This window comes from Delphinapterus leucas, chromosome 7 (genome assembly GCF_059928025.1).
Source record: "Delphinapterus leucas isolate spDelLeu-1000000601 "Yukka" chromosome 7, BTC_Dleu_Yukka2, whole genome shotgun sequence".
NCBI classification, from domain to species: Eukaryota; Metazoa; Chordata; class Mammalia; order Artiodactyla; family Monodontidae; genus Delphinapterus; species Delphinapterus leucas.
The window spans coordinates 25,339,443-25,354,681 of record NC_143135.1 but is presented as its reverse complement, the minus strand read 5'-3'; the positions used below and the strand labels follow the sequence as shown (position 1 = coordinate 25,354,681).

Sequence of the window (15,239 nt, the reverse complement as noted above, 5' to 3'; positions counted from 1 at the left end):
TGGAACTACTGCACTGTCAAGATATACCTGGCAAATAGACGTGCAATATAATACTTCTATAATACAATTTTAAATTGTGCATCTTCACAAAAATAAAACCAAAAGATTAAAGTGAGGCTGAGGGCTTCCCTGGTGGCGCAGTGGTTAAGAGTCCGCCTGCCAGTGCAGGGGACACGGGTTCGAGCCCTGGTCTGGGAAGATCCCACATGCTGCGGAGCAAAGAAGCCCGTGCTCCACAACTACTGAGCCTGCGCTCTAGAGCCCGTGAGCCACAACTACTGAGCCCGCGTGCCACAGCTACTGAAGACCGCACGCCTAGAGCCCATGCTCCACAACAAGAGAAGCCACTACAATGAGAAGCTTGCGTACCGCAACAAAGAGTAGCCCCCGCTCGCTGCAACTGGAGAAAGCCCACGTGCAGCAATGAAGACCCAACACAGCCAAAAATAAATTTTTAAAACTTAAAAAAATATGTAGGAATTATGACCAAAGAAAAAATAATAAAATGAGGCTGAACTTTAAATTTAGACTTTTAATGAGAGGTAGGGAAAACTAAAATGATGTACCAATATGCTAGCATGTCAATCTTTTGTAAGATATAACTGATACTGACTACTCTTTAAATGGGATAAAGTTGAGGACATATCTATAGTATAAAATACCAATTCTCCTAATAAAGCAGGGAATAACTATGTCAGGTGGGTTTTTTGTGGTGTGTATTTTGCTTTGTTGCATAGGCAAGAAAGGAAGCCAGCTCTCTACAATGAAGTGAAAGAGAAGATACTTCATAATTCAGGGGTGAGGAAGTTTTTAGAAACAAACTACTGAAAGTGTGGTGAGACCATAGTTGACAAAAACTGTGTACTACGTGATTTGCAACCTTTATTTTGCACTTCATGGAATAACATGATTATTTGGCAACAAAACTAACACCTCTCCTTCAGGGGAAGGCAGAACTGCCTAGTTATATTCATGGTCCTAGAAGAAGTGGCCTTCTAATAGAATGTTAATTTCATGGAAAATCTAGTAAAACCACAGTTTACCTCAAACTTCATCAGCACAAAGTTTTAAGAAAAATTGGTCATGTTTATGGCAAGCATCGTCAAAGTTTTAAACTACAGGTCTGGTGCTACCCTGAATGCCTTGGACAACCCTCTTGTATCACTAGAACTGTCAATCGTCATTTGCTGCTTGCCCTCATTCACTAATCCATGATGTCCTCTTGGAAAGCCATCCCCACTTAAACACCTGATGCCTAGGTGACTAAGAGCTTCCCCACCACTCTAGTTGAGTAGCCCAGGGCTAAGCACTGATCCAAGGACAGCCTACCTGGAGGCTAATGAGACTGTGCACAAAAATCAGCTTGGCCAATCAAATTCTGTATAGAAAGATCTAAATTTTGAAGGAGGAACGACTAAAAAATAAAGAAGCTAGTCTGTAGTGTAGAGAGGAGTGAAGCCAACTGCAGCAAGGAGTAGAGATGTGATGAAAGAGATCCTGTGTGTCCTGGGGAGATGATAGAGTAGTAATAATCTAGAGCAGCAGCCAGCTTGCTTCTTCCAAACCCTAGGTAGCCCGTCAGTGAAATCCCTTTACCTTGAGGTAATTTGAATTTCCAGTTCTTGTAGCCAAAAAGCAAACTGGAACATGTGTCAATGTTTTTAAGATTTAAAGGAAACAATTCAAAATATATCAAAAGATTACAAGTGAGCCATCCAAGTCGAATCAGTGGTTTTGGTGGTGTTGCAGCATCTTCTCCACATGTGAAAATTGTTTATACTCATCCTTCAAGGAAGGTAGGGGGACTCTCACTGGGGGCGTGGAGGTAGGGGTAGATCTCTCTAGGAAGGTGGTTTTAGCCTGGCTGCCTCTTAGAGTCACCTGGGAAGCTTAAAAATTCTTGCCTGGCATCACCACTCACCCCACCCCCCTGAGCTTCAGATGATAGCTTTAGAACCACTGCTCCCCAGGAGATTCTGAGGTGGAGTCAGGGTTGAGAACCACTCATCTAGAGACTATGGTATATTCGTCTGGACTCAGAAGTGAGAACTGAATGTTTTCTGCCTAAATCTTAGTTCCAGTTAACTGAGTGTCTTAACGTTTTTCCCCTCTCTAAAGTGAATCCTCATCTGAGAACTCTGTGTGTTTAAGGGAAAAATTCTTACTTCAATGTGCTAGTTAGTGAATGGTTTGAGGTTGCTGTATTGCCATCAGTCTTCAATACTTTAGGAGTAACTTTCCACGTGTGATCAATTTAGATGTAGCGTTTTTAAAAAATAAATTTATTAATTTATTATTGGCTGCATTGGGTCTTTGTTTCTTCACCCCTTGGAGGGAGGGGGGCTGGGGGGACTACTTTACCTTGCGGTTGCGTGGGCTTCTCGTTGCGGTGGCTTCTGTTGCTTTGGAGCACGGGCTCTAGGCGCCCGAGCATTCAGAAGTTGTGGCTCCCGGGCTCTAGAGCGTAGGGTCAGTAGTTGTGGCACGCAGGTTTAGTTGCTCCCCCGCATGTGAGATCTTCCCCGACCAGGGCTTAGAACCCGTGTCCCCTACACTGGCAGGTGGATTCTTAACCACTGCGCCACCAGGGAAGCCTGAGGTGTAGTGTTTGAAAGCACTAATTCCACTCCATCTTGTTTTGTTCTAGTTACTTAAATTTAGCAGCTTTTATAGGCTGCAGGTAGGAGACTTGTTACATTCATTTTAAGGCATATATGTTTGATGCTCAGTCTTAAAGCATTTTACTAACGAACAGTTGAGTCACGTAGCTTTTACTTTTTAAGATTAGGCCCCAAAACTATTTCTATTCGTTTAGCTTACTATCTTACTACTACAGGCTGAGAAAAGCATGGTTTTCTAGTTATCCAGCGCCGCGATAGCCACGGCCCGGGTACCTGGGACAAAAGGAAAGGAGGCTCCAGAACAAGCTTGTCTTAACATGGGATGTTTCCTTTCTAGAACGCAGACGGCACATAAAATGCTGAGTGCTCACTGTGTTTCTCAACTGTCTAAACCGAGCTGAACCCTCATGGGACGTGTTTGCCCCCTCACCTTCCATCTTTTCAGGGCTAAAATCTCGCTCTTCCTGTCGACAAAGTGTAGCAGCCACTTAGATAAAAGAGATGACCCAAACCAAACCGAATCTGTGCCATTAAAATGAGACTTGGCTATCAAGGTGGTGGGCGTGCCTTTTTTCTAACAGCCAAAATGAGGGGAGGGGAATGAACTATACGCTGCTACAAAACGTGATGTAATATTTAAATTTGAAAACCAGGGCGGGGAAAGCTTTGCAGCTAAACTGCCAACCCTTTTCCGTTATTTGACTGGCTCCGCGACCCCCCTCCCGCCGCCCGCCTTTCCGTACGGAAACATGGCGCCGCCCTCTGTGGCGTGGGGGTGCCTCCCGGCTCCGAGTCACTGCCCACTGGGCTCTCTCCGCCGGCATCCGGCCGCGCCTCCCGCCTTTCCGTACGGAAACATGGCGTCGCCCTGCGTGGGACCGGCGCCTCCGGGCTAAGAGATCTCTCCCGCTGTCCGACGCTGAGGAGGTGCGGCGCTGGCCGCTGCCCACCCGAGCCGGTCAAGGAGGACTGCTCGCAGCGCAGTGAGGGGTGCGGCCTCGGAGGGGCAGAGGCTGAACCGCCCTGCCCGACGCGCATCCTCCCCGCCTCCACCGCGGCGCCAGCCCCCGTCAGATTCCCGGCCGAGCGGCAGGAGGGAGGACGCCGACTCCGCTGCAGGTGAGCGAAGCGGAGGCTGGCAGCCCTGCGGGGCCCGCACGGGAGGAACAAGGTCGAGATTACGGGCATTTCTTCTCCTTTTTCCGTCGGTCAGTTCCCGGCGATGTCGGGTGGAGGCGAGGAAGAGGCAGAGAAGGCGGGAGGGTTGAGTCTTAGCGCGGCCTTTGTCCCACCCCTCGAGGCCGTCCTCCAGGCGCGCCCCGCTTCCTTTGCTTGCTCCCGGCCCTGCCACTCCCTCGCCGGCCCAAACAGTTGTTTACAACGGAATCCGGACGCTGGGTGTGAGTGGCGCTGAGTGCTAGGGGAGGTGATTCTCGCCGGCGCTGGACAGAGCTCTTTTGCTGAAAGACCCTTTCTCCTGGGGGAGTCTCTTGTGAGCAGCTTGGGCTCGGCTTGCGGCTCAGATAGACGGTCTTCATGGCAAGTGCGAGGGTCTTCTACCCCTCGGTTCCCTTTTTAGGCATAGCAGGAGTTGGGGCTTGTTGAGTGAATGAGCACGCTGTACGCAGTTAAATGGTTCCTCGCTGCATCCTGTAGTCCTCTAATTATAGTTATCATTTGTGGGAAGCCTGTTGTGCACCAGCTGTCGTTATGTACGCTCTGTCGTTTACACGTCCCCCAAACCCAAGAGGCAGGTAGCTGCATTTTACAGTTGAGGAAATTGAAGTTAACACAGCTAGTAAAGAGCCAGAATTGGAACCCAGCTATGTCTGAGACCAACGCCCATGCGTCCCGTATAAACTGACATTAAAGAGATGACACAGCTATCAACAAATACTTAGTGGGTATCTGTTTGAAGGATATACTTATATGTGTGGAGCATACGTAGGGAATGTGGTTGGTCTGGCCCTTAAGAAGTTAAAAATCTAGTTGAAGAGTTTTTTAAAAAATAAGAACTTGTAATTTTACCATCTGACCCCAACCCATCTCTCCTTCTTCATCACCTGCTGCTTGTTCGTCTACTTATTTTCTTCTGCTTTCGCTTGTGCCCTTTGAGTGAAATGCTGCCCTTTGTGTGAAAGGCCCCCCTTTTCACCTCCAGATAGTTTTTTGGTTTTTTTTTTTTTTTTTGGCCACACAGCCTGGCTTGCCAGATATTAGTTCCCCGACCAGGGATCGAACCCGTCTCCTCTGCAGTGGAAGTGCTGAGTCCTAACCACTGGACCGCCAGGGAATTCTCTCCAGTTGGTTTTTAATTGGGTGAAATCCTACTCTTTTCAAAAAGACAAGCTCAAATGTCACCTTTTCTGGTAAGGTTATCTCAACCTCCTTCCAGGCAGAATTAGTTTCTCCCTCTGCTGTATTCCCCTAGTGATTTCATAATGCCATTAACGCTTAAGTTTCACTATATTTCCTTGTAAGACTGTCTCTCTCCCTCTCTAGACCATGCCTTTTCATCGTTGTATTCCTATTTAAATCAGGATATTTTGAATTGGATTTAAGGCAATGATGAATGCCAGATGTCTAATAGCCATCCCTACAGGAGTTCAGAGAAAGGTGCAAACATTGGTGAGGTTGGGAAGTGACCTGGGAGGAGGTAGGCGTTGAGCCGAATTTTACAAGGATGGGTTAGTTTACTAAACTTAGTATTAAAGACCTGGAAATCCTGATTTTCCTCCTTATTGCACAGAATGCATTACTTCATCCTTCTGAGCTAATTCCCAGCATATGAAGAGGATAAAATTAGAAGTGTTTTTGTTGGTCCTTTCTCATAGAATATGCTGGTAATGTTATCTTTTGGGTCTTGGAGCATTTCTAGAGCCAGACAGGATTTAGGACAGAGGAGATGGGTGTCTGGAGTGGGTTGCTGGAAGGTAAAAGGGAGCTACATTAAAGCAACCTTCATGTTAATAATACAGGCCTGAAAATGTCGATTCCAATAGCTTCATTCTATTTAATGGGGGTATCTGATGTTCAGATAATTATATCAAGTGATTCTTCTTTTCTAATGTACAGAAGAGAGTCTGCCAAACCTCCTGAAAATAGTCATTTCTTTTGATCCCTGGATTAACATCCAGGTATGTAATAAAGTCTGATTAGTGCTTATGGAAATGTTTTGTGATCTCCAAGCGCTGATAGTACAAATGCTAATATTTTCAGTATTATAAATGCAGAAAATGTTGTGTCTTTCTTTGCCCTTACTTAGAAACACATTAAGAATAGAGAACTCTAGGGAAAAACTTGACAAAAACCATTTATAGTAATTCAGAGGTTACTATTCCAGGCCTTTATCAACCAGGCCCAAACCAGCGTGTTAAGTGTTACTCCTCTTCTAATCAGCAACTAAGACAATTAAAATCCCTCCCAACCACATACATTATGGTTGTCTGCAACTTCCTACTTTACTCACCATCTTTTCCTGCTGACTGGCAAGGAGTTAACAAAAATAATTTGCCCCACACATTTTTCCTAAATGCTCCATGAGATTCTGCCTTCTGTTTGTCATCCCCAGGTGTCTTATCCACATAAGAGGATCAGGGAACCAACTCCTCAGCCTAGTGTATGTTTAATTCGAAGCCCGATGAAAAGCATTATTTCCAGAGTTTTCCTATCACTTCTCAGGACTGAAAGTAAAGAATTTAAGAATTGAATCACTCTTTGATTAAAATAGAAGCAGGGGGCTTCCCTGGTGGCGCAGTGGCTGAGAGTCTGCCTGCCGACGCAGGGGACATGGGTTCGCGCCCCGGTCCGGGAAGATCCCACATGCCGCGGAGCGGCTGGGCCCGTGAGCCATGGCCACTGAGCCTGCGCGTCCGGAGCCTGTGCTCCGCAACAGGAGAGGCCGCAACAGTGAGAGGCCCGCGTACCGCAAAAAAAAAAAAAGAAAAAAAACATAGTAGCAGGCAGTTTATAGGGTTACCTCCCAACAGTTTAAGGCCCTGTGTTCTCATGACATGGTACTCAGATTGGGACAGAAGTATTCGAACTTGTTACTCTCTGAAGTACAGGTCCGTAAATTTGATAGTTACAAGTGTCATTTTACAGGTGGTCTGTTTAATCATTGAAGTAGAATATTATAGCTGGATAAGACTTTAGCAAGCCCATTGATTTTTACAGATGAGAAATCTGAAAGCCAAAGAAGTTAAATCATTTGCCCAGAGTCACACTGCTAGTTAGTGTCAGAGCAAGAACATTTTGGTTCATTTTCTTTTTCCCCCTAGGAAAGTGAATGAACTTAATTGAGAATGTCTGAAAACCTTGACAAGTCCAATATAAACGAAGAAGGAAAATCAAAATCAAATGATTCTGAGCAAGGCCTTGAAGATGCTGTGGAAGGTTCTGATGAAGCTTTACAGAAAATAAAGTCGGGCTCTCCTAGCACCCAAAGAGTGCAAAGACCTCACTGTAAGCACATTTGACTTTGGTTAGAAGCAATATCTTCATTGTTTTCAGATGATATTTTATTATGCTTCCTTGTGCATGTGGCCTTGAACTAGGTTCTAATAATATGATAACATTGCCAATCATTAGCATTTTAGCATTAGCAACTGACAGCCTAGACACTTTTGGGTTTTCAATTGCATGAGAAATTACAATTTTAGAATAATGTCCAGAATATTCCTGTTTTCCTCCAGCCTCAGTGACATTCCAGTTTGTCTGAAATGCTCTGAGAAATAGGAAGGTGGAGTGCAAATAGCAACTTTAATTAAAAGAGTGTTTGGAAAGCCCAAGGCAGGTCCCAGCTAGGACTGTGCTTGTGCAGGTTGAAAACAAAAGTTCTTGACTGTGCGTGAGTTCACCACACCCTAACTTCACTGCCTAGGGGCTTAGTTCCCACAAGGCTGAGGGGATTCGCTTTGCTAACTGTGTGTGGTGAAGTCACTTCAGATCCCTGGCAGGGAGCAGGCTTCGTAGATGAAAGGGTGGCAGTTTCCGCATGCATTCCCAGCAGTTGCTCCAGCTCATGTCTTTTATTAAGAACACTCGAGGTTTTTGAAGTGAGCGCAAAAATGAAAGTTTTAAGAGGGGGTGTCATAGTCTAAGAATGTTAGTGTTGATGTTATCTCTTTAAAGTATAGATGATCAGTAATCCTTCATATTTGGAAGAAGTACAAACATTTTGGGGTTTAAGGTGTGTTTCTTTTAAAATGATAAAAGCCCCTCCCAGGTAATTTATTAGTCAACAGAGTATTCTTATAGCAAACATTGGTGGACCCCATTTTATTGTGGTTTATTATCACATAGATTTTGATAAATATACTGCTAGGTCAAATTGTGTTCAGGGAAGGAAATATGCTGTTGATAACAGCCTATCATGCATGTGTTAGGCCTTGTCTCCAATATGTATAGTTAGAAACCATCTGTTTTCTCGTTTTTAAAATAAGGAAAATACACGTTATCTCTTAGGGTCGTTGAAAAGTTTAAATGAATTCATGTAAAGCCCTTAGAACAGTGCTTGGCACATAATAAATGCTCAGTAAACATTAGTTGTTAATACTACTGCTACTAACATGTCATCTGTTGCATTTATTTACTTACTATAAAAAAAAATTTTTTTTTTTTTGGCCGCATCACGCGGCTTGTGGGATTTTAGTTCCTCGACCAGGGATTGAACCCACACCCTGGGCAGTGAAAGCGCAGAGTCCTAACCACTGGACTGCCAGGGAGTTCCCCCATCTGTTGCATTTAAAGATACCAAGGACTGATAGCTGTAATGTGGCTGTCTATGGCCAATATGGTAGTTTTATCACTTGCAGTTTCTGGTAAAGAAGTACCTTTGGTTTAGATCTTCAGTTGTTCTTTGATTAATGTCCTTGTCTTTGGCATCCTGTCAGTTTGATGGCATGATTCCAAATTAATGTCAGGCCAACACTAGACTATCTGAAATTGTATGTGGTTATGTCCTTAAGGCAACTTATCCTGGGACCCATGATCAAGAGTTGGGGAACCCAGGAACAGTCAAAAAAGTGTATCAACATGTGTGTGTATGTGTATTTTTCTAGGAAGAAGGTCATGGAAGCTTTCATTAAATTCTCATAGAGGTCCATATCAAAATGAGGTTTAAAATCAATGACCTAAAATATTGGCTTTCTTGCTCTTTCTCCTTGTAGTAATAGGTAGGTATAGGGCTGTGGACTCCAGTGGTAAAACTAAGACCCCATAGTCTGGGGACCAGGTCAGGAGACATCACTGCCTGCATAGAGCATAAATAAGAATTTATAAAATATGAAATTAGCTGTTTGCAGACATTTCTCCCAAACTGAATTTATAAGTAACTCTAAAATCACATCTGGGATGCTACAAATTAAAAGCAAAAAGATAGCCTTTAGCCTTGCAAATTATAATACAGAGTAATGTTTTAAGGGTAGAACTGCTATTGCTAACTGTGATACTGTGATTTATTATAGGAAATGTTTGGTTTTCGTCCTGTTTCTGGCACAGAGCTGCTAAACTATTGGAATTTCCTAAGTGATGAGAGCTAGAAAGATGTCTTTTGTTAGACTTGGAAAGCACCTAGGTAACCTAACCGAAGGATGGCATCTTGTTTGCCAGGGGACTCAGCCTTGTGATTAGAGGGTTGGAACTTTCAGTCCCACCCTCCCACTCCCACCTCTGGGGAGGAGGGTGGAGCTGGATGTTGTATCAGTTGCCAATGGCCAATTATTTAATCAAGTTTGCCTAGGTAATGAAGCCTGCATAAAAACCCAGAAGGATGGGGTTCAGGGAGCTTCTGGGTTGGTGAAGACATGGAGGTGCTGGGAGAGTGGCACACTGCTTCCCTATACCTTGCCCTATGCACCTCTTCCATCTGGCTGTTTCTGAGTTACATCCTTTTATAATAAACCAGTAATCTAGTATGTAAAATGTTTCTGTGACTTCCATGAGCTGCTCTAGTGAATTAATTGAACGCAAGGAGAGGTTGTTGGAACTTCCCATCCATAGCCAGTCTGTCAGAAGCAGAGGTGACTTGCTACTTACTAGCCATGTCATTTTGGGCAAGTTACTTAACCTCTCTATGCCTATTTCTTTATCTGAATGGGGACAATAGTAATTCACTATTAGTTCAAAACTAGTTCATGTTGCTAGGATTGTTAGAGGATTAAATGAGATACTATTTGTAAAGCATTTTAGAATGGTGCCTGGTTCATAGGAAGCAAAATAATGTGTTTGTTTAAAACAAATAGACTTATTTTGATAACATTTAACATCAGTTTATGGTAAAAACTCTCAGCAAATAAAGAAGAGAACATCCACAAAATATAAAAGGACATTTACAGACTCTTACAGTTAACATCATACTCAATGGTGAAAGAATGAATGTTTCTCCCTGTAAGTTTGAGAACAAGACAAGGATATTTACTCTTACTACTTTTAATTAAAACTGAACTGGAGATCCCAGCCAGGCAATAAAAATAAATAAAAGGTATCCAGTTAGGGAAAAAAAAAAAAAGTGACAATCTGGACTTGGGACTGTTGCCTGAAGTGGCGGGGGGGCAGGGGGCTCAGTCTTGTAGGACTGAGTCCTTAACCTGTGGAATCTGATGCTGTCTCCAGGTAGTGTCAAAATTGAGTTGAATTGTACGACACCCGTCTGGTGTCAGAGAATTGCTTGGTGGTGTGGGGAAAAAACCTTCACCCCACTTCCCCTGCATGTAATGGAATTTGGGTTCAGAACTTTTAGTAACTGATACAGAATGTAGAAAAAGGTCAACATCATCATTCCTCCGGTTCTGAAGAGTCTGGGGTCTCAGCATGCAGTTACCATCCTCCACCTGGGTGGGGGCCTTAGTTCCTGCAGAACTCAAAGATATGTATCACATTGTTATGCATATCTTACTAAATTACTGAGATCTGTTCAAGGGCAAGCACTGTGGCCAGGCTTACATCACAGAGTGGCTTAGGTCAAAAATGGCATCTTGTGTCAAGAGAGTCATGCCTGGTTCTTTTTCTCTGGAGACCACCTACCTACCCTATCTGCTTACAATATTTTGGGACTATGCAGACATCCTGTTTCTGCTTAAACTTCCAACTCACTGATTTTAGCCTTTACCAGTGATCTTGCCTGCACCAATATTACCCTTTTATTCTAATGGTGATTTTTAAAAATTGAAATATAGTTGATTTACAATATTGTGTTAGTTTCAGGTGTATAGCAAAGTGATTCAGTTATGTGTATATATATATATTTTTTCAGATTATTTTACTTTATATGTTATTACAAGATAATTGAATATAGTTCTCTGTGCTATACGGTAAATCCTTGTTGCTTATCTATTTTATGTATAGTAGTTTATATCTGTTAATTCCATACTCCTAATTTATCCCTACCCTTCTCCCTTTCCCTTTTGGTAACCATAAGTTTGTTTTTCTGTGTCTCTGAGTCTGTTACTGTTTTGTATACAGATTCATTTGTATCATTTTTTTTTGGAGTTTTTTATACTTTTTCTAAAAAATTAATTTATTTATTTTTGGCTGCATTGGCTTTTTGTTGCTGTGCGTGGGCTTTCTCTAGTTGCGGTGTGTGGGCTTCTCATTGTGGTGGCCTCTCGTTGCGGAGCACGGGATCTAGGTGCGCGGGCTTCAGTAGTTGTGACTTGCAGGCTCTAGAGAGTAGGCTTAGTAGCTGTGATGCACGGGCCCAGTTGCTCCGCAGCATGTGGGATCTTCCCCGACCAGGGCTCGAACCCCTGTCCCCTGCATTGGCAGGCGATTCTTAACCACTGTGCCACCAGGGAAGTCCCTTTAATATACTTTAATTCTCTGCTCACAATGCACCCTTTGCTCTAGCATTTAATCACCTAGTTGATCAGTAAAAGTTGCCATATTCAGATGAAAAACATCAATTGTTATTCCAGTTAATATTTCCCATTTAGCATTTTAATTTATTAAATCAGGTCCTTATGAGATTCATTAGATAAACGGGTGACACCAAGTTCTTACCTTTCTAAAGTGCAAGACCAGACTGAATTATGGTGTCCCTATATTTAATCAATCAATCAGTGTTGATTGACTGCACACTGTGTAGCGGGAGTCCAGCAGTGAACCAGGCACACGTGCTCTCCGTCCTCCTAGAGCTTGCAATCTAGTGAGGAAGATACTGTAACAAACCATTTCCACACAGTGTAATATGTTCAGTGGATAAGCTTTACCCTTGCTTCACTATACTCAGTCTACAGTAGCTCTTTGGGTGACATTTGCCATCTGCCCTCAATAAATGTCCATCCACTTGTGTGACTGGAAGCATCTCTTTAGAGTGTGTAGACTTTTCTGGTCCCGGAACCCCTTAGTGAAGAAAGGTGAGAGTAAGCCATTCTGAATTAGACCTTCATTTTATTTTGGAATCTGTTTGGCAGGCTCCCAAAGGGCATGTTTAACTTAATGAGGTTTTCAGTTTCTGTAACAGAGTGTAAGTGCACAAATGCTGTAACAATTTAGCAACAGTTTTAAAAATATTTATTTATTTATTTTTGGCTGCGTTGGGTCTTTCTTGCTGTGCACGGGCTTTCTCTAGTTGCAGTGAGCGGGGGCTACTCTTCATTACGGTGCGCGGGCTTCTCATTGCGCTGGCTTCTCTTGTTGTGGAGCATGGGCTCTAGGCACGCAGGCTTCAGTAGTTTTGGCACGTGGGCTTCAGTAGTTGTGGTTCGCGGGCTTTAGAGCGCAGGCTCAGTAGCTGTGGTGCACGGGCTTAGTTGCTCCATGGCATGTGGGATCTTCCTGGACCAGGGCTCAAACCCGTGTCCCCTGCATTGGCAGGCCGATTCTTAACCACTGCGCCACCAGGGAAGTCCCTACTGTACAGTCTTTTGTATCTGACTTTTTCACTAGGGATAATGCTTTTAGGATTCATCCATGGTTTTGCATGTGTCAGTAGTTTGTTCCTTTTTTATTGCTGAGTACTATTACATGGTATAGTTATACTACAGTTGTTTATCCCTTCTGCTGTTACTGACATTTGGATTAGTTCCAGGTTTTGAATGTAATGAAGAAAGCTGCTATGAACATTTGAGTACAAGTCTTTACATAGCCATATGTTTTCAGTTTTCTTGGGTAAAGACTTAGGAATGGGGTTGCTGGGTCATGTAAGTGTATGTATGTTTTACTTGATAAGAAACCGAGAGACTGTTTTCCAAAGTGACTGCAGCATGCGGGATCTTTTTTTTTTTAGTTGTGGCATGTGGACTTCTTAGTTGTGGCATACACGCGAGATCTAGTTCCCCAACCAGGGATCGAACCCAGGCCCCTGCATTGGGAACAGAGTCTTGAACCTGCTGGACCACCAGGGAAGTCCCTCATTTTCTTAATAGAGTCTTCCACAGAGCAAAAGTTTTGACTTTTGGTAAAGTTTAATTTATCAGTTTTTTCTCTTACATTTTAAGCTTTTTGTATCCTATCTAAGAAATTTTGCCTAATCCAAGATCGCAAAGATTTTTGTCTGTGTTTTCTCTTGGAAGTCTTATAGTTTTAGCTTTTATATTTAGGTCTGCAGTTCATTTTGAGTTAGTTTTTATTTATCATGTGAGGTAAGGGTTGAGGGTCATTCTATTATTTATAGATTTCTAATTGTTCCAGCACTATTTGGTAAAAAAACGAATCTTGCCTTATTGACCACAAATATACATATGTATGTGTGTGCATCAGTCTATTTTTGGATCCTCTGCTCTGTTCAGTTCGTCTATATGTCTGTCCTCATGCCAGACGCACACTGACTTGATTATTAGCATTTTATAGTAAGTCTTGAAATCACTTAGTATAAGTCCTCCAACTTTATTCTTCTTTTTCAAAATAGTTTTGGCTTTTCTAGGCCCTGTGCATTTCCATACAAATTTTAGAATCAGTCTGGCAATTTCAACAAAAACTTTGCTGGGATTTTGATTGGGATTGCATTTTATCGGTAGATCAATTTGGTAGAAATTGACTTCTAAATAATACTAAGAATTGAAAAGATCTGTTGGGCCTTGATTTTAGATATTTATTGCATTTTACCAATATCCACAAAGCCAATATTCTTTATTATTTTTATTAATATTCCCTGGAAATGCTGAAAAAAATTTTGTGAGTTTTCTCAACTTCCCCTTATGTGAGTAAATAAAGATTTTTACCAGACAGAATATGACCAGCTCTTAGATTTGATTCCTTTTTCTGGTGAGCAAAAGAAAAAAGTAAAAGAAGAGGGAAAATAACTTTTCACTAACCTAGGAAGATCTTTATGTTTTAAACCCTGTGTAAACCAGTGGCATTTTTATCTCATTTAAGCCCAGATCTTATCAACATTACATAAAATTAATATAATCATCTTCTAGGCCAGTGCTTTTCAAAGTGTGGTTTCTGAAACCATCAGTATCAGCTGGAGTCTTATGAGAGATGCAGTTCTCCAGCCCCATCCAGACAGGCTAAATCAGAACCCTGAGAGGGGGCCCAACAATCTGTCTTCATAAGCCTTCCCTGTGATTCTGATATAAACTAAAGACCTGCTATCATGGACTTTTTTTTTTTTTTTTGCGGTACGCGGGCCTCTCACTGTTGTGGCCTTTCCTATTGCGGAGCACAGGCTCCGGACGCGCAGGCTCAGTGGCCATGGCTCACGGGCCCAGCCGCTCCGCGGCATGTGGGATCTTCCCGGACCCAGGGCACGAACCCGTGTCCCCTGCATCGGCAGGCAGACTCTCAACCACTGCGCCACCAGGGAAGCCCTATCATGGACTTTTTAAAAAAGCAAACAAAATAACCCAGCTTTATTGAGATATAACTGATAAATCAAAAATGCAAGTATTTAATCATAGACTTTTTAAAAGTAGGAATTACCCTTTGTTCCTTGGCTTGGAACACCTGGGGAGATTTGTGAGAACTTTTTTTATGGAAGATAAATCTCAAACTTTATCAAAAGAAAGCAAAGAACAGAGACCAGTTATGAGGCTATTGCCACAGTTGACACAGAAGTAAAATCTGCAGGACCTGGATAACAGAGCAGTGGAAAGGGAGAAGTCAGAGATGACTCTGAGGTTTTTGATTCAGTGGGCCTGCATTCTACAAATTCTTGTGTCACACACTCTAATTTGTTCATTTGTCAACTTCAGAATTCTTATATTGTCCTAGTATCCTGTACAGGGTAGTGGTTTTAGCACTTTTTAAACAGCACCTGGCTCAAGGCTATTTTAATTTGGGGAGACTGGTTCAAGGCACAGTGTTAACGATGGAGCAAAATGTAAACTGCTGATGGGAACAAAAGAGAAGATCCTAAATCTGGTGTCTTTTTTCCATTTAGGGTAGACAGGAGGCATAGGGATTAGAAAATAAACTCTCAGCTTGCTGGGAAGGTGATAATCAGTAACTTTAAAAAGTTTTTCTAAGTCTTAGTTTACTGTAATCATTTTCCATTGACCAGTTCTGGCAAAAAAAAAAAAAAAGATGTTTTGAGTGTTGTAAATGATCTGTGCTTTTAGGATTCCAGGTTAAAAGAAAAAAAAGAATATGAAATAGGTAAAATTCTATTTGAAATTGCCAGAATATTTTCATAAGTAAAGGGATAACTGAAATTATTAGCTGGTACCAGAACCA

At 42.5% G+C, this 15,239-nt stretch overlaps 1 protein-coding gene across 9 annotated transcripts in view; it reads left to right on the top strand.

The window, feature by feature from the left end:
- The first annotated feature begins 3,460 nt into the window (after nt 1–3,460).
- Nucleotides 3,461–15,239, top strand: part of TCP11L1 (t-complex 11 like 1) — a 36,472-nt gene continuing 24,693 nt past the window's right edge. For 3 of the 9 annotated variants that reach the window (XR_002646021.2, XR_002646020.2, XM_022583675.3), the window contains exons 1-2: nt 3,461–3,740; nt 6,902–7,085. Coding sequence is in view for 5 of the 9 variants with exons in the window: in XM_022583675.3 (XP_022439383.2) it covers nt 6,926–7,085 (160 nt within the window). In the remaining 4 variants the exon portion in view is untranslated. Of the gene's footprint in view, nt 3,741–5,696; nt 5,759–6,901; nt 7,086–15,239 lie in introns of those variants that run through there. The other 6 variants (XM_022583679.2, XM_089914984.1, XM_022583680.2 and 3 more) reach the window with 4 other exon arrangements.